Genomic DNA, 20311 nt, shown 5'->3' with positions numbered 1-20311 from the left:
TAATGTATACCCACCAGTTGTTGTTGTTGTTGTTGTTGTAGGGTTTAACGCCATTTTTCAGCACACGATAGGCCATATATGGCGGCCAGTATTAATGGTGGAGGAAGAACCCGGGAAAACCCCGGAAAGAACCACCGACCCACGAGAAGCTACTGGCAAGCTTTCTCACATACCCACACTGGCTGAATCCGAGACTCGAACCCACGCAGACAGAGGTGAGATGGCAGTGGTCCGTAACGGACAGCGCTTTAGACCACTCGGCCACTCGGGGCCCCCCCACCAGTTGCTGACTGAACTAGATACATGCATTGTAATGTATATCCACCAGCTGGCTGACTGAACTAGATATATGTATTGTAATGTATACCCACCAGTTGCTGACTGAACTAGTTATATATAATGTATACCCAACAGCTGGCTGACTGAACTAGATGCATGTATTGTAATATATACCCACCAGCTGACTGACTGAACTAGATACATGCATTGTAATGTATATCCACCAGCTGGCTGACTGAACTAGATACATGCATTGTAATGTATACCCACCAGCTGGCTGACTGAACTAGATGCATGTATTGTAATATATACCCACCAGCTGGCTGACTGAACTAGATATATATAATGTATACCCACCAGTTGCTGACTGAACTAGATACATGCATTGTAATGTATATCCACCAGCTGGCTGACTGAACTAGATATATGTATTGTAATGTATACCCACCAGCTGCTGACTGAACTAGATATATATAATGTATACCCAACAGCTGGCTGACTGAACTAGATGCATGTATTGTAATATATACCCACCAGCTGACTGACTGAACTAGATATATGTAAAGTATACCCACCAGCTGGCTGACTGAACTAGATATATATAATGTATACCCACTAGCTGGCTGACTGAACTAGATATATGTAAAGTATACCCACCAGCTGGCTGACTGAACTAGATATATATAATGTATACCCACCAGTTGCTGACTGAACTAGATACGTGTATTGTAATGTATATCCACCAGGTGGCTGACTGAACTAGATATATGTATTGTAATCAATACCCACCAGCTGCTGACTGAACTAGATATATATAATGTATACCCACCAGTTGCTGACTGAACTAGATACATGCATTGTAATGTATATCCACTAGCTGGTTGACTGAACTAGATACATGCATTGTAATGTATACCCACCAGCTGGCTGACTGAACTAGATGCATGTATTGTAATATATACCCACCAGCTGGCTGACTGAACTAGATATATATAATATATACCCACCAGTTGCTGACTGAACTAGATACATGCATTGTAATGTATATCCACCAGCTGGCTGACTGAACTAGATACATGTATTGTAATATATACCCACCAGCTGGCTGACTGAACTAGATATATATAATGTATACCCACCAGTTGCTGACTGAACTAGATACATGCATTGTAATGTATATCCACCAGCTGGCTGACTGAACTAGATACATGTATTGTAATATATACCCACCAGCTGGCTGACTGAACTAGATATATATAATGTATACCCACCAGTTGCTGACTGAACTAGATACATGCATTGTAATGTATATCCACCAGCTGGCTGACTGAACTAGATATATGTATTGTAATGTATACCCACCAGCTGCTGACTGAACTAGATATATATAATGTATACCCAACAGCTGGCTGACTGAACTAGATGCATGTATTGTAATATATACCCACCAGCTGACTGACTGAACTAGATATATGTAAAGTATACCCACCAGCTGGCTGACTGAACTAGATATATATAATGTATACCCACTAGCTGGCTGACTGAACTAGATATATGTAAAGTATACGCACTAGCTGGCTGACTGAACTAGATATATATAATGTATACCCAACAGCTGGCTGACTGAACTAGATGCATGTATTGTAATATATACCCACCAGCTGACTGACTGAACTAGATATATGTAAAGTATACCCACCAGCTGGCTGACTGAACTAGATATATATAATGTATACCCACCAGCTGGCTGACTGAACTAGATATATGTAATGTATACCCACTAGCTGGCTGACTGAACTAGATATATATAATGTATACCCACTAGCTGGCTGACTGAACGAGATATATGTAAAGTATACCCACCAGCTGGCTGACTGAACTAGATATATATAATGTATACCCACTAGCTGGCTGACTGAACTAGATATATGTAAAGTATACCCACCAGCTGGCTGACTGAACTAGATATATATATAATGTATACCCACCAGCTGGCTGACTGAACGAGATATATATAATGTATACCCACCAGCTGGCTGACTGAACGAGATATATGTAAAGTATACCCACCAGCTGGCTGACTGAACTAGATATATATAATGTATACCCACTAGCTGGCTGACTGAACTAGATATATGTAAAGTATACCCACCAGCTGGCTGACTGAACTAGATATATATAATGTATACCCACCAGCTAGCTGACTGAACGAGATATATATAATGTATACCTACCAGCTGGCTGACTGAACGAGATATATGTAAAGTATACCCACCAGCTGGCTGACTGAACTAGATATATATAATGTATACCCACTAGCTGGCTGACTGAACTAGATATATATAATGTATACCCACTAGCTGGCTGACTGAACTAGATATATATAATGTATACCCACTAGCTGGCTGACTGAACTAGATACATGTAAAGTATACCCACCAGTTGCTAACTGAACTAGATTCATGTATGTAATGTATACCCACCAGCTGGCTGACACTCTCTGCTCAAGTTCAAAAGTTAAGTGAAGATTAAAGATTTTTATTTTTTTAACTGTGCATTTTTCGAGAAACTTATCAACATCAAAAAAATTTTAAAACATAAATGGTCGCCCTTGAGTAACGATATTTGCACAGGGCCATTTGTGCTATATTTATGATACTTACATGTGTAATGCGTAAGCAGTAATTGTGATTTATGTTAACATCTATTCAAGAGTGATTAATCCTTTTCTATTACCTTGATAATTGGGAGGAAAACAACTTTTATCCTTAGGTTCATATTTTTAGGAATGTCAAATAATGTTCATTTGGACATACAGAAAATATCATCGGAAGTCACTAGGATGTCAGCCCTCACAATCTGAGGCATCGCCATGGGAAATTTTTTTTATATAGTATACAGGGTCATGAATTTGAATCCCTAATACATACATACATATATATGACATAAATTTCTACCCAAATATGCAGCGACTTTTCCTAATAAATATATTTAAGCACACACATACACAGACACATAAATATGCCTTAAAAATGTCTACCCCAGTATGCAATGACTTTTCTACCTGCATTAGTGCCTTTAACAAAGCACTTTTGAGAATCATGGATAATTTATGCAATGTTGTGTGAGAACATCTGCTTTAAATATAAGGTCTTGGCAAAAATTAGTGAAGAATCAGAGAAATCATTTTATATAAATCTGTCTGGCATCATTACTTTTGTCATTGAATTATTTCCCTTTCATTATACCAGCTATCTCTGTACAATGTCTGTTAAATATGTAGAAATGGTTTATAGGTTCATCCATCAGAAAAAATTGTTGGTTTGCTTCTCCCTGAACTGGACTGTTTAATGGTGGTAGGTATGTTTTGTTTCTGCTGTGCAATTCAGTTCTAACCAGTTTTAACATTGGGCATATTGAAACAATGAAGCTAACGATATCATCACATTTATGATGACTGCTGTAAAACCCAATTAAGAGATAAAAGGAAATGAGAATTTTGCTTAACAAGACTTATTTAATTGGTATTTATTTCCTACAATATTGCATGCAGTATGTGATTACCAATATTTTCAATAATTGATATTTCATTATGAATTGCTGTTTATTGAAGAAAAAAAAATTGTTCAAGAAAATCGGGCAAAATTTTTTATTTCACATTCAAATTTGTAACTTTCAAGATAATAAGTCCATATTTCCATTCAATGATCATGAGTTTCAACAACAAAATGAGTGGTATATTCAACTTTAATTGACTAGTTATCATTGCTATTGACCAGTTGTCATTGTTAACATTTTATATGTTAACCCTTCAAGAGCTTGTTGTTTTATAAATTTGCTTTTGGTAGAGGTCTCTTAGAGATTTCGCAACATGTGCCCTTTTCAGGTAAGCGACTGGTTTACACATTTGGGTTCCTGAGCTGTAACACAAAAGGTTGTGAAACTTAGTAGATTATTTATACATTGTTTCCTGGAACAAGCATTCTGTTGAATTTAAACAATACATTCATAAAAAAAAAATGTTATACAAATGTTTGGCTTATATATGCGCTATCTAAAACTTCAAAATGGCTGACTTCCAACATGATTCATCTTAGGTGATGATTTCATTTGTCAGATCTTTGTGATGATGACAGTGATTTTGAAAATTTTGAATTATATGAGATTATGAGGTGAGAAGGTGTTACTGGAAATACCAGTAAGTGATTTCGAGCCTGAAGATTACGTTGAATACAAGCCCGATGTACATGTTGGCTGATCAGACACAGACAGCATGCTGGTGACCCCCCCCCCCCCCCCCCGTTCGGCAGTATTTTGAAATTCAGTGTGTAGAAATGGAGAATACCAATCCTATAGATCTTTTTTTCTTCATATTTTGAAAATGATTTCTTGCATTTGAACATAGATTAAGAAAAGACTTAATTGACAACAGTTGCCTATCACACCTGATGAATTGAAAATCTTTTTTGCATTAGCTGTTGTCATGGCTTTGGTGCATAAATCATGATTTTGATTTTTACTGGGCAGCTGAATATTCGATAACTTCCTCATACTTCAGGAAAAATATGTAGGGATATATTTTTTAATATTCTAAGAAAGTAACACCTGAACAGGCAATGAACTAAATAGATGCCTGTGTTTGTAATCGGTAAGTGGACTTAAGATGACAGACATCTACTAATTAAATAAGAAGAAAAACTCCACAGCTTTAAACTTTCTTGTGGTATTCCTGGACTGGATATTTTGTAACTGTACGTATTCCAAAGGTCTCGGAAACACACATTTGGATGCAGTTTTTTTTATCTGGGACGCAGAAAATCATGTACGCAGGAGTCCTCTGTACGCACACAATAGCTTGTGTGGCATATTCAGTGGCTTGCCAGTCCTGCTTCAACCACTTGCTGAGTGGGAAAATGTGTTGATTAATTGATCATTTAAGCTGTGCTGATATTTACAATGTCAGTGGTGTAAAGAATTTGGAAAAGTAAGCTCAATGACAACCACTGGTTCTTCTCATATTTAGCCATATCATTTATGATGCTAACATTTTATAACTGTTTTATAATGGTCACTGCCTTTATTTCTGCAGAACATCAGCTGAAGCCAAATCTTTATTAGGGAATTGCCAATTAGGTTTTCTAGAGGGGGCTATATGCTTAAATCAGTGTGCAAGTTCATTCAGATTTGTTTGAATAAAGTAAAAGCATAAACTTGTTAACTGTGTTAATATTATCTAACATTCGATTTGGCATCATATTGATTTCATTATCTTCATTAGAGCCAGGAAATGTGTATTCTCATCTGATAACAATGTAAATAAATTAACAACTCCCCCCCTCCATGAATCTCTACACAGCCAACCACACCCATTTGATATAGACCATGTCCACTCCACAGTGGTCATCCAAGATGACTGTGAGAAATCAAGGTGTGCAGTGCATTTATTCATGAGCCACTGCGGCAATTCCATCTGGATGGGCAGATTGAGGGTGGATGGTTTTTTCATAATAATTTCCACTCTCTCCATCCCCACTGTGACGCATGGGTTTCCTAAAAGTCACATAAGCTTTACTGTAGATGAGTTTTTTTCCAATGTGATTGGGGAAGTATTCTAAGCTTTACTGTAAATGAGTTTTTTCCCTAATTTTAATGTGATTAGGGAAGTATTCTAAGCTTTACTGTAAATGAGTTTTTTCCCTAATTTTAATGTGATCGGGGAAGTATTTTAAGCTTTATTGTAAATTAGTTTTTTCCCTAATTTTAATGTGATCGGGGAAGTATTTTAAGCTTTATTGTAAATTAGTTTTTTCCCTAATTTTAATGTGATCGGGGAAGTATTCTAAGCTTTACTGTCAATGAGTTTTTCCCCTAATTGTAGTGTGATTGGGGAAATTTTTAAAATATGTACTTACTGGCTAAATAATTAAAATGTAAAAACATTTAGAAAGGGATTTGTAAAAAATCTCAAACATGGTAAAAAATAATTATTTTTAAATGGTTGATTTTTTACAGGTTTTATAGTATATTCCTCTGGTTTGATTTCAGGTGCTACAGAAGCTGCGGCTTTTGATATCTGACATGAACAGATCAGATCAACAGAAACTTGAAGTAAATGAGGAGGATGTCTTGTTCAAGTTCATTCATCACATCGGTGTGTTGTTTGATTCAGAGGACAGGTCCAAGGGTTAGTTGAAATTTTAACTTTATTTTCTTGCCAGTAAATGACAAGGTGTATTACACAGCATTTCTTTTTCAGCAAGGATTGTGATGGCCACATTGTTGTAAAAAAATGTTAAGCTCTGATGTAAAAGACTTATAAAGTCATCATCATTCTCTAAAAGTCATCAGGATTCTATAAAAGTCATCAGCATTCTATAAAAGTCATCATCATTCTATAAAGTCATCATCATTGTATAAAAGTCATCAGCATTCTATAAAGTCGTCAGTATTCTATAAAAGTCATCAGTCTTCTATAAAAGTCATAGCATTCTATAAAAGTCATCAGCATTCTATAAAGTCGTCAGTATTCTATAAAAGTCATCAGTCTTCTATAAAGGTCATCAGCATTCAATAAAAGTCATCAGTCTTCTATAAAGGTCATCAGCATTCTATAAAGTTACCAGCATTCTATAAAGTCATCAGCATTCTACATCAACAGCAGCTAAGTTAAAATTTGCTTGACTGCTTCTCAAGATACTAGCTGTAAAAGACGTTTGTGTACTGGGCTAAAAACATGAATCAAATACAGTGGTCCCTCTCTTATAAAGTCAACCATTCTGCAGCATGAAAGTGGCGTTGTACGAGGGGTGTCCTTCATAGAGGTGGGTCATGCATGTGAGTAGTAATTACTTTTGAAGTAAGAAGGTCACAACTAATTCTGAAATATTGAATATTTTAATTTAAAAATCAGATGCGTGTTGTGGAATCACTGATAAGCTGTTACAGTACATGCATTGCATTTTTTGGATAGCCCACTCAATCCAGTGGGTATGGACAGAGAGGCTGTGGGTTACGTGTCCACTATAAGTAGTGGAAGTCTACTCATTCTGGTGGATTTTCCTGGTAATCTGGTGGCAATCCACCTAATCTATTGGAAATCTGTTACAGATTTTATTGCAGCCATAATGGGTTTTGTGACACAGCTTGCAAATACTGTTGTATTCTCTATGCAAGTTGACACTCTAAACAAACAGATGGGAGAAACCCTGACACTAAACCCAGCTATGGAGGATGTCAGTTTCATACCTTTACCTGTACATTGTCTACATTGGTTACATATATTGTGGATACATACAGACAAACATGCATAACATAGAAAAAATAAAACTTCAGTGTTGTGCTTTATTGTTTCAAAATGTACATAACATTACGTTGAATGAAAATATGACAAAACTACAAACCTCAAAAACAATGTTTATGTGAAATAAATATGGACTGAGAAACACATTTGATATTAAGTTTTTATATTGTCATATAAACTGGTCTCTAGTGTTATATGAAAAACTTTTTAATTTTCTAATTGAGAGGCCTACAGTTTAACTTAAATTTGGGAAAAATATGTAATCGCCTTGATGCACATCTAAACTGAGTTCTTTATTTCTAAAAAGTATATTTGTTTGAAGCTATATCCCATCCCTTCTATCTCTTTCTCTCCCAGCCTTCAACGCCCCCACCACTCCATAGCATAATAAATGAAGTCTTAAATGACTTACGGCAGTTCCTGGCAGCTACTAGTCAGTGTCATGCTTCGACATTTCAAAATAAACACTGATGAATGAAAATGATTCGTGTTGTCACAGAATCAAAGCTTTGAAACTAAGAAGATATTAGTGTGTGATAATTTTTTTAATGTGTATAATTTCTCTGCATGGTGGGCTGCTCTTTATCAGTGTCTGCCATGATTGTGTTTTTATGAAAACATCTACTTTCTTTATGACATTTATTTGTGAATATTATCTTCAAGCACCTGCCAAGGAGTGAAATTATTACTTTGAAGTCAACCACTACTCTTGTTAACAATGACCAATGAGGAAAGTGTTGAGCTTCAGATGTTATGTTTTAGCACAACTTCTGAATGTAATTTCTTTCTGTTGTTTGTAGAAGAAAAAAATTTGAACTTGGACTGCAAAACACATTATTGTTAAATTGTGATATTTTTGCATATTAGTGGTTTTTGTATCTTATTATCTTTTGTTGAATCTGGCCAAAGCTTCTTGAATTCAGTAGACTGAAAGATGAGTGAGCATTACTGCGATAATCAAAGTGAACTCAGTCACATTTTTTTAGACAACCTTAGAATTAATAAGAACAGTTCAAGATAAACAGGTAATATTGGGATTTACAATCTCTGAAGCCAAACCTCATCCCTCAGAAGATTGGAGCAGTTAACAAAGTTGACCAAGGATACCTGTTATAAAGTTTATCATGAAAAATAAGAAGCCACATATTAATAGCAATTAGCCACATATTAATAGCAATTAGCCACATATTAATAGCAGTGAGCCACAATAGCAGTGAGCCACATATTAATAGCAATGAGGTGCAGATTTTATAACCATGACAAATACATGGCTTAGCCATTTTGGACAATCTATAAGGCATTATTGATCGATATAATGTTGTCAGCTTATCCCTAAAACTGTACAAGTTAAACAATGAGGTGGGGGTGGGGAGAGGTATGAGCAAGAAGAAATTCCACATAGTTAAAGCTCAAACCAAACCATCATACAAAAGCTGTTTTATTCCAAATCAAATACAACCATAATTACTGCAGATACCCATTTCACATCTAAATTGGCATAATGGTTTGCATTTCAGCTGAATTGCAAAAGAAGATATAATGTATGTACTAAGAAGTTAACTGCAGCATAGGGAAAAGAACATTCTGTTTATTATTGCTTTCAATTGTACTAGTCCCATATTTGTCCTGAGACTTGAAACTTATTTTTGTTTCAGAAATATTTGGTGCCATTTGGGCAACTTTTGCATAATTTCACCTTGTTTGCCTGATTGCTAAATCATGTATATATATGCACTTGGATCCATGCTCCTTGAACACAAAATACAAAATGTTTGATTTCTATTCACATCACTTCATAAAAAGAATAATTGGGACAAAATAACTAATTTTTGTCTAATTTGACCTTGTTTGCCTATTTTTCACCTTGTTTGCCTATTTGCTAAATCATGTATAAATATGTACTTGGATCCATTGCAACAAAATGTCTGAATTGTATTCATGTCACTTCATTAAAAGGCTAATTGGGTCAAAATATGTCAGATTAGAAACTAAACTGATAAACAATATTTGCATGACATATTGGTACTGTTTGTTGTATTTGCCATGTGGATTTAAAAAATGTACTGTAACAAATAAATTGCATTTGCATTTACTGAAAATAACACATTGAGCTTCATCTCCTAGCAAAAGTATTTAAGTTGTTCCAGTTTTTCATCACTTCCCTTTTTGTAATATTACATGTAAACTCATCAGATGGCCAAATCAGCAATCCTAAGTATTTTTATTAAGCTGTTGATTATAGACTGCAGCATTACCTGGTTCATAGAGCCTGTGTAAAAAATTTCCTGATTTGGGACCATGCATTTCAACGTAAGATATCATGGTTCTGATTCAGATAATAGTGCATAGAGTAGAAGTCGGATCTTTTAAATCAGAATTCGGACATGTCATTGGAATTGTTATGAAAACATCAGGGGTTTCTGTTTAATGAAGTCACTTAAGCTGGGATAATATCCTGTAATGCAAGGGCTCAAAAGAATTGCATCCGCATTAACTGAAACAGTACAAGTTCATCTACTGAAAATATTTAAGTAATTACACTTTTTCATCACTTTCACCGGTCCATCCTGTAGCATTACATGTAAAACTCATCCAATTACCAAACTAGCAATCATAAGTGTAGTTGCTGGTTATAGAATGCAGCATCACCTATTTGATGGAACCTGCTAAAAAATAAACTGCAGGTCAGTCATAAAAGTAAACACATGTTTAGTTCCTGAGAAAATGTGTTGCATGGACATGTATATTTGGGCCACAAGTATTAAACAGTCCTGACTAGCAGAAGTTGGATATTGGATAGCTCTGTGTATATTTCATTGTGTGGGAACATTGTTAAGCAGACAGTTTAAAAGTGACTGGCAGAAAGAAACCCACTAATGCGTTAAGTAATTTCTTTTTCCTTTTATTTTTCTTTAAAGCAGAAGCTGTCTAATATTAAAATACTACAATTAAACTTTCTATATTTTGTGAAACACCTAAATACTCTGGACATTTTTGCTTGGAAATCTTTCTTCCTTCACAATACATATATGTGATTGTGTTTTAGTGGGTGAGTCCTTGAATATTAAATGGCATTGTGTACTACAGTAAAACCTGTCTTGTGAGACCACTGCTATGGAAGACCACCTGTCCTTAGAGACCATGTTCTCGTTGCAGATTTATTGGTTATATAGTGTTTTGACTTGTCATGAGAGACCACCTGTCTCGAGAGACCATTATTTCTTGGCAGAAGAGGTGGTCTTTCAAGACAGATTCCACTGTACTTAAAAAGATCATTTTGCACTATGTACAGCAGCTGAGCCAACAGGATGTTGTTGTTGTAGGGTTTAACGCCATTTTTCAGCACACAATAGGCTATACATGGCAGCCAGTATTAATGGTGGAGGAAGAACCCGGGAAAACCCCGGAAAGAACCACCGACCCATGAGAAGCTACTGGCAAGCTTTCTCACATACCCACATTGGCTGAATCCGAGACTCAAACCCACGCAGATAGAGGTGAGATGGCAGTGATCTGTAATGGAGAATGCTTTAGACCACTCGGCCACTTGGGGCCCCTCTGAACCAACAGGTAAGTTTCATGCTATATAGTGGAAATCCACTACTATATATTGCTCTAATTCTAACTGGGGCAATACAACTTGATCCATTTACTTCAAGCCCCCACATAGACAATCCATGATGGCTTCTATGTCCTGACTGAACAAAGCATGAAAAGGATTATGGTCCATTGTGGGAACATGTAGATTCCGTAAAATGCTATGCATGTACTGTGCTATTGTCATTGATAACAAAAAATATTATGAATAATCATCAGTACACCTCTCCCTTGATAACTCGCGCCCTGATAATTCATGATCCTGCTTATAATGCGGGGTCATGCGTGATCCCATTTTTTAAACCAGAAAATACCCAAAAATTGGTAACAGAAACTTTGATGTATCGCTCGTTCTGACCTTGAAAACGGTAGATAGGACCTGGAAATTTTAATCAACACTATGAAATATCACATTTAAAAATAGGTCATACAATTGTTTATATTTTCTTTCCAAACAGCATTTGTAGTACACTGCAATTAACAATATGTAAGGAAATTTTAATCAGTGAAAATGTCACGACGAGATGAGGCAGTACTTTAAAAAATAAATACAAATTAAAATTTTTTATCAATTGAAATTTGTTCTAGTCCTGTCTTTTAGTTCCTTTTAAGTGTGATCATCATAAATGCAATGTGTCCTCTTGTAATTAAACATAAAATGCATCAATCTACCCTAACAGCTATGTCTGTGAGTGTTTTTCTGAGAACCTAATTAAGTGCCAACTGTGTTTTGATAACTGACTTCCAGAAGTATTTGTTGCATTGTTGCACTGAATTAAAAGCTGGCCTCCTTTGTATTATCACGTTAATTATGTCTTTTGAATCAAATAAAGGAGGTGGAATGAAAGGAAAGTTAAAAATGCACGTAAAACCTACAAACTTAAAATCTAGCGGCCCCGGTCATATGTTGGGTGAACTCACTTCATTTGATCAATCAAACACTTATAAATGTTGTTGTGTATGTAACATAAACTATCTTAAATTAACGACTGTTTCATTACTGTGATCAAAGATAACAAGGCAGCCAGACAAAATGAATACTTCGTAAAATAAAGAGCTTGATTTCACACATACGGACCATTTTGGGCAAGCTAGTTTCAGAGAATTCTTGAACTGGCACTTAGAGATAACCTCAGTGATGGTAGGAAGTTTCATTATTTCTTCCAAAGAAGTCACGACATCAATATTGTACTAATTGAACAATACAAAATTGTGTTTTGACGTAGACAATTGTCTCATGAAATTAATGTTTTAGAGAAAAAGGAATCTTGTTTGGTGGTGTATTAATAGTTACTCTAGTTCCCTACTCTGTGGACTCCCGATTTGGCAGAATGTTAAACACCACTACAGGAACCAGACTCATCAAGAAACCAAAAAGCAGTGACATAATACACATATTTTTTCGCATACACATAATGGTTGAAACCAGTCAGAATGATCTTTCATATGTTGGACATTTTGAAAATAAATGTTGTTTAAACAGAATAACATGCAGCTTCATTAGAAAAAGCACATTATTAAAAATTATTATCAACGTGATTGTAAAATGAGGATTCAGTCAATAAATGGCCCAGTTCCCTAACGCTGCTCCTCCCCCCACCCCTACCCCACCCCGTTTTTCTCTATGTCAGAGTGATTTATTTCTTCGATTTTTTGAGGTCCCTCAGTAACTCGCGCCTCGCTTATAATGCGGTCTATGTTTGTGAACCAATTTGTGTGCAAGTTATCGAGGGAGAGGTATAATTTTAATATTACTAATAATATTGCATGCCTCAGTATAATGTACCATTTCCTTTAATACTCTGCACTTTTATAGCTGCCATAAAAACACTTTATAATGAGGGAGCAGTACCAGTGTGTGCCCTAATAAATTATATGACCTGTGTATTTCATGTGCCTTTGGGGAGATGTGGTAGCTCAACAGAGTGTCAGACTCATAATCCAACAGTCATGGGTTAGATACCAACCCAGTCCAGGCCCAGGTCTGATTCATAATCCAGGGATCATGGGTTTGATATCTATCAAGTCTAGTCCCAGCTCCAACTCATAATCCAGGGATTATCTAGCCATTCTAGGCCCATGTCAGACTCATAATCCAAGGTCATGGGTTTGATATCTAGCCATTCTAGGCCCATGTCAGACTCATAATCCAAGGTCATGGGTTTGATATCTACCCATTCTAGGCCTAGGTCAGACTCATAATCCAAGTTCATGGGTTTGATATCTACCCAGTCTAGGCCTAGGTCAGACTCATAATCCAAGGTCATGGGTTTGATATCTACCCAGTCTAGGCCTAGGTCAGACTCATAATCCAATGTCATGGGTTTGATATCTACTCATTCTAGGCCCAGGTCAGCTGACATGATTTGTCCTTAGAAAAGGCACTTATCTCACATTTCCATATGAAAAGATCACAGACATAAGCAGACCAGATAATTATATTGCATCTTTACTTGATGTCTTTGTATTCAGTTTTTCATAGAAGAAATAAATTCAAAATACTTTCACAAATCCCGTAATCAGCAGATCGTAAAACATTTTAGTATGGGGGCCCCAGGTGACCAGTTGGTCTAAAGCATTCGCCTTTACCAATTTACCAATCACTGCCATTTTGCCTTTCATTCAGTCTTGCGGTTTGGCCAACGTGGATCTGTGACAGTTATACTGACTGCTGCTATGTATAGCCTATTGTGTTCTAAAAAATGGTGTTAAATGCAAAACAACATTTTAATATGAGAATTTTCATTTTCTTTTACCCTCTAATAGGGACCAGGCTGGAAATAATGTTCTGTATGCAGTATCTTCGAGATCGTAATAACCCAGAATTACAAATGTTAGGAGGAGAAAAGTTGATGGAGTATTTCAAAGAAAACACCTTTATATGTAACTATAGGTGAGTAAATATACTTTAATATCATCTTATAAATAAATAAAATTGAATTACATCCCTTGGCAATCTCTCAGTGACTTAAATCCCTTGGGGAAAACTTGAGTGAATTACATCTCTTGGGCAATACCTGGGTGAACTCCAAGTATTTATCTATGCTGTAACGTGTCTGCATTGTACTGCTTGACAGGAATTACACGTGCCATTTTTCTAGTGGTTCCATGAAATTGAAGCTGTTGGCAGGTTAATATATGTGGATATCATCATAAATGTTTTTTTATTTTCCCTGAAAATAATTTAGTATCTAATCCATTTATGAGATTAAGAGTAACTTGGTTATTTAATAGTTACCCTTGCACTTTGTACCAATCCTCTCATGTGGTTTTCTTAAATGTACCATGTTTCCAGACATTTGACATGGTTCTGTTTTAAATTAACTGTAGCATGTTATTTGACCTCTTTTGGTTCTCTTTTAAACATACCATTTTATTGGACCTTTTGTGTGGTTCAGTTTTAAATGCTCTGTGTTACCAGACCTCCATATTGTTCTCGATTAAATGTACCATGTAACCAGACCTCCTGTTTAGTTCTGTTTTAAATGTACCATGTAACCAGACCTCCTGTTTAGTTCTGCTTTAAATGTACCATGTAACCAGACCTCCTGTTTAGTTCTGTTTTAAATGTACCATGTAACCAGACCTCCTGTTTTGTTCTGTTTTAAATGTACCATGTAACCAGACCTCCTGTTTAGTTCTGTTTTAAATGTACCATGTAACCAGACCTCCTGTTTTGTTCTGTTTTAAATGTACCATGTAACCAGACCTCCTGTTTAGTTCTGTTTTAAATGTACCATGTAACCAGACCTCCTGTTTAGTTGTTTTAAATGTACCATGTAACCAGACCTCCTGTTTAGTTCTGTTTTAAATGTGCCATGTAACCAGACCTTCAGTTTAGTTCTGCTTTAAATGTACCATGTAACCAGACCTCCTGTTTAGTTGTTTTAAATGTGCCATGTAACCAGACCTCCTGTTTAGTTCTGTTTTAAATGTACCATGTAACCAGACCTCCTGTTTAGTTCTGTTTTAAATGTACCATGTAACCAGACCTCCTGTTTAGTTGTTTTAAATGTGTCATGTAACCAGACCTCCTGTTTAGTTCTGTTTTAAATGTGCCATGTAACCAGACCTTCAGTTTAGTTCTGCTTTAAATGTACCATGTAACCAGACCTCCTGTTTAGTTGTTTTAAATGTGCCATGTAACCAGACCTCCTGTTTAGTTCTGTTTTAAATGTACCATGTAACCAGACTTACTGTTTAGTTCTGCTTTAAATGTACCATGTAACCAGACCTCCTGTTTAGTTCTGTTTTAAATGTGCCATGTAACCAGACCTTCAGTTTAGTTCTGCTTTAAATGTACCATGTAACCAGACCTCCTGTTTAGTTGTTTTAAATGTGCCATGTAACCAGACCTCCTGTTTAGTTCTGTTTTAAATGTACCATGTAACCAGACTTCCTGTTTAGTTCTGCTTTAAATGTACCATGTAACCAGACCTCCTGTTTAGTTCTGTTTTAAATGTACCATGTAACCAGACCTCCTGTTTAGTTCTGTTTTAAATGTACCAACTTGAGATCTCCATTGTGGTGATGTTCTAAATGTACCATGTTAACTGATCTCCAGTGTGGTTCTGTTTCAAATATACCATAGTTGTCTTAGTCAACTGAACCTCACGTGGTTCTGAGAGATCTTTGACAAAGACAAGTCTGATGAAAGAACTGGGTTTTCCTTATTTTACCAGAATGAGGCTTTTGTGAGCATTGACTTTGGCACACAAAAAAATTTAACAATGAGAACAAAACAAACAATTTAAGACCTTCAAAGATTAAGAAAGCTAACATTTATATCAGTTGGAAATAATGTTGTAAGATCAGTTTAGTGGTATATTAGCTTAACATTATTTGTTATGGCTTGCACATTATGACATCATAATCTCAATGATGTCAACGGATGGGATCAATCAACAAGGGATGGGATCATAATTTATCCACAGGTTCTAAACAATCCACAAGGGATGGGATCAATCCACAAGGAATGGGATCTAAATGTATCCACTGGTTCTAAACAATCCACAAGGGATGGAATCAAAATGTATTCACCGGATCTAAACAATCCACAAAGGATGGGATCAAAATGTATCCACTGGATCTAAACAATCCACAAGGGATGGGATAAATTCACAAGAGATGGGATCAAAATGTATCCACTGTTTCTAAACAATCAACAAGGGATGGAATCAAAATGTATTCACTGGTTCTAAACAATCCACAAGGGATGGAATCAAAATGTATTTTCGGGATCTAAACAATCTACAAGGGATGGGATCAAAATGTTTCCAATGGATCTAAACAATCCACAAGGGATGGGATAAATTCACAAGGGATGGGATCAGAATGTATCCACTGTATATACAATCCACAAGGGATGGAATCAAAATGTATCTTGGGGATCTGAACAATCACAAGGGATGGAATCATAATGTGTCTGTGGGATCTAAACAATCAAAAGGGATGGATCCATAAGATCTATAAAATCCACAAGGGATGGAATCAAAAATGTATTAATGGGATCTAAACAATCTGCAAGGGACAGGATTCAAAATGTATCTGCTAGATCTAAATAATCTACAGGGGGTGAGATCAAAATTTATCAACCGGAATTTAATAATCCACGATGGATGGGATCAAAATGTATCTACTAGATCTAAATAATCCACAAGGGGTGAGATTAAAATTTATCCACAGGAATTTAACAATCCACAAGGGATGGGATCAGAATGTATCGGCTAGATCTAAACAGACCTCAGGGGGGTTCAGTTTTTTAAATATATTTGCCATTGAGTTCTGAAAATTTTGCAGATACAGCCTGGTCCGGCCCAGACTGTCTAATATTTACCCATATAATAATAATACCCTGCTGTGAACAGCATACACCTAGCATCTCCAGAAAATAAAGTCACCTGATTTAAACAAAATGATGCCCCATGAACACAATTAAGCATTAAAAGATCAAAGTATTCCTTAAGATTTTTGTGATCTTTGGAAAGGGCTTATAAATATTTGGTTTGTACAGATAGATATTTTATGAAAATTATGGAATGTGATTTATCAAACACATAAATTATGTTCCAAATATAAACTGATAGAAAAATGCTTGACAAAGTTGCATCATGTATGTGAGGATGTAATAAAAGCAAATCATTGGCTGTTTAGACAATGTCTACTAGTCTGTCCATCAAACTAACCTGCCTACTCTCCTCAAAGCACCAGAGGGCAGCAATTCCAATGTCACTCTACCAGCTAACTGAGCAAAATAATTTAGGGAAAAATGGGCTTGTCAATTCAAATATAATTTCTTAGCATAAAATGGGATAATTACATCGTTTCCTTGTGCAACAGGCATTTGCAGTTGCTGTATTGTCTCCAATAGTTCAAGATAACACAACACCAATTCACTAATTCTTTCTACTCCACCAATTGAAACAGAATTTCTGGAACTATGAAGTCTGAAAGTTTTCAGTATCTATCCAGATAATAGACACCCAACTGCAAACAGTGGAAACCACGATTCACTGCATGTCTGGGTCACTGCCGTTTACTTTTGGGATTGATTTTAAGCAGACATTGTGGTAGTCACTTTCAACCTAAACTCTTGTGTGACCTCATCAGAACTTTATTATGTAAGTTCTGGTCTGGTAAAAGAAACTGATTTTTACTTGCAAGGCCAAAATGAAGTTTTCCCAAAATATGGAAAAATGATTTGATAGACAGGTGAGGTAGGTACTATAATCTTTTTTTGTGACATTGCAATCACATGTTTTGGGTAAACATGGGCAGTTTCTGTGGCTAATTGAGGCACATCTCCTACATTAGCACCTGTTTACAAAGTGATGTTTAATGACATCCTTTTAAGAATATAATATAATTTTGGCTTGAATGATTGCAGAAGGTGTCTCAGGACAGTTTTGCACATGCATGAAGTGTCTCAGTTGGGTTGAAGGCAGCTAATAGTATAGATTATGACATACATAGCAGATCACCATGATATAGGTTGTCAGATAGCAGATCACCATGACGTAGGTTGTCAGGTAGCAGATCACCATGATATAGGTTGTCAGCAGATCACTATGATGTAGGTTGTCAGATAACAGATCATCATGATGAAGATTGTCAGATAGCATATCACTGGGATGTAGGTTGACAGATAGCAGATCATCTTGATGTAGTTTGTCAGATAGCAGATCACCATGATGTAGGTTGTCAGATAGCAGATCACCATGACATTGGTTATCAGATAGCAGATCACCATGTTGTAGGTTGTCAGATAGTAGATCACCATGATGTAGGTTGTCAGCAGATTATCATGATGTAGGTTGTCAGCAGGTCACCATGACATGGGTTGTCAGATAGCCGATCATCATGATGTAGGTTGTCAGAAAGCATCATGATGTAGCTTGCCAGCAGCTCACCATGACATAGGTTGTCAGATATCAAATCACCATGATGTAGATTGTCAGATAGCAGATTTGTTACATTGCGTGTAACTGCAGTTGGATTCGATACATTGTGTGTAATTACAGTAGGATTTGCTCAGTGTATGTAGCTGCATTAGAATTTGCTACATCTTATGTAATTGCAGTTGGTTTTGCTATATTGTGACTGCACTAATATTTTCTACACTGTATATAATGTGGTAGGATTTGCTGTGGTGTACTTGTTTGTAGCTACTGTTAGATTTGATCTGTTATACATAAATGCAGTAGAATTTGATATGTTGTGTGTAGTGCAGTAGGAATTTTAACATTGTATTTAGCTGCAGTGTTTTCTATCATATTTTGTTTATTTTTCAGATTTGCTCGTGAGTTCAAGTCAAAGACTGAAAGTACAGACTGGGTTATATCTGATATTTGCCAGATGCCAGTTGTAAAAGTTGTACAAATTTAAAGGAAAAACTTACTTGTATCTGTGAAATTTTAGATTTTGTGCAACTTGATGAACATGTATTTTAACTCTTATAAAAACAACAAATGAAAAATGCACTTTTTCTTATCATTTTCTCACTCCAGTCAGGGCGTCATGCATGCATAAAAGTATTACAAGTTTTGATGCAGTGCAACACTATGGACAGAGGGAATAGATAATATTACCACCATCTCGGTCCATTGCCTGAGTTTCTTGCACATCATTAATAATAGGATTGTATATCTTGTACTTGGATGCACATTGTAGTCTATATGCTCAATTTGACCCCAAATGCAAACTGCATTGAACCAGATCTGTCATCGTATAATATGCTGGCCCTGCAGATTTGGGTCTGTGAAGCTTGTTAGGAACAATCAGTGGAATAAACAACAAGACCCTGACATTCTGGTATATTTTGCAATGGCAAATCAGGGTCTCATTTCAGTGTTGTTGGACCAAACATATGTGTTACTGTATATGGTATATTTTCATCAAATCCAAAATTCCTACCATGTCCTACAGTTCATTCTTCAGAAACTTGGGGCAATCAGGGATTCCTGTTCTGTGAACATACCACCAGTTTTTCATCCATCTACACAACTAGCACGTATCAGCAGATATATGGACATTTTTCACTGTCTGTTAACCATTATGAGAAATTCAGGTATGTATTCACACAATTATTCTTTTTGACCCCTTACTTTTGTCTGACCTGTGAAGCCAAAGTGGGACATTTAAGAATAGTATCACTTGCCTTGAAATTGTAGACATGAGTATTAGTGACCAGAACATGGTTCCATTTTATGGATGTTATTTCATAAAACGTTATGAAACTAGAAGATGCATTCATCTTGATCATTCACTTTCATATATTTAAGACAAAACACATTCTTCTGGAACTTGTGCAAAATAGACACCATTTCCCACAAACTAGGCACCAGTTTCCAGAAAAGAAAGATAATTAATGTTCCAAAAATGCAACCCCAAAAATGAACAATGTGTGTGTATTTTTATTTTCAAATAAATTTGCACCAGCTAATTATAAAATGTCCAAATTGCTCTATGATTATTTTTGACCAGGTGAAATGCATGTCCTGATTACTTTATGACAACCAGGTGATATGCATGTCCTGATTACTGTGTGATAACCAGGTAATATGCATGTCCTGATTACTGTGTGATAACCAGGTGATAAACATGTCCTGATTACTGTGTGATAACCAGGTGATATGC

General features: G+C 36.0%; 1 protein-coding gene across 1 annotated transcript in view; it reads left to right on the top strand.

The window, feature by feature from the left end:
* Positions 1 to 19151, top strand: part of LOC149791263 (m-AAA protease-interacting protein 1, mitochondrial-like) — a 34854-nt gene extending 15703 nt beyond the window's left edge. The window contains exons 3-5 of the mRNA XM_089969761.1: positions 6325 to 6463; positions 13943 to 14069; positions 18967 to 19151. Of these exons, the coding sequence (XP_089825887.1) occupies positions 6325 to 6463; positions 13943 to 14069; positions 18967 to 19060 (360 nt within the window). The 3' untranslated portion in view covers positions 19061 to 19151. The remainder of the gene's footprint in view (positions 1 to 6324; positions 6464 to 13942; positions 14070 to 18966) is intronic.
* Positions 19152 to 20311: the final 1160 nt, after the last annotated feature.

Source organism: Sinohyriopsis cumingii, chromosome 9, assembly GCF_028554795.1.
Source record: "Sinohyriopsis cumingii isolate HCF-2022 chromosome 9, ASM2855479v2, whole genome shotgun sequence".
Lineage (NCBI taxonomy): Eukaryota > Metazoa > Mollusca > Bivalvia > Unionida > Unionidae > Sinohyriopsis > Sinohyriopsis cumingii.
This window is presented reverse-complemented; position numbering and strand designations above follow the sequence as displayed.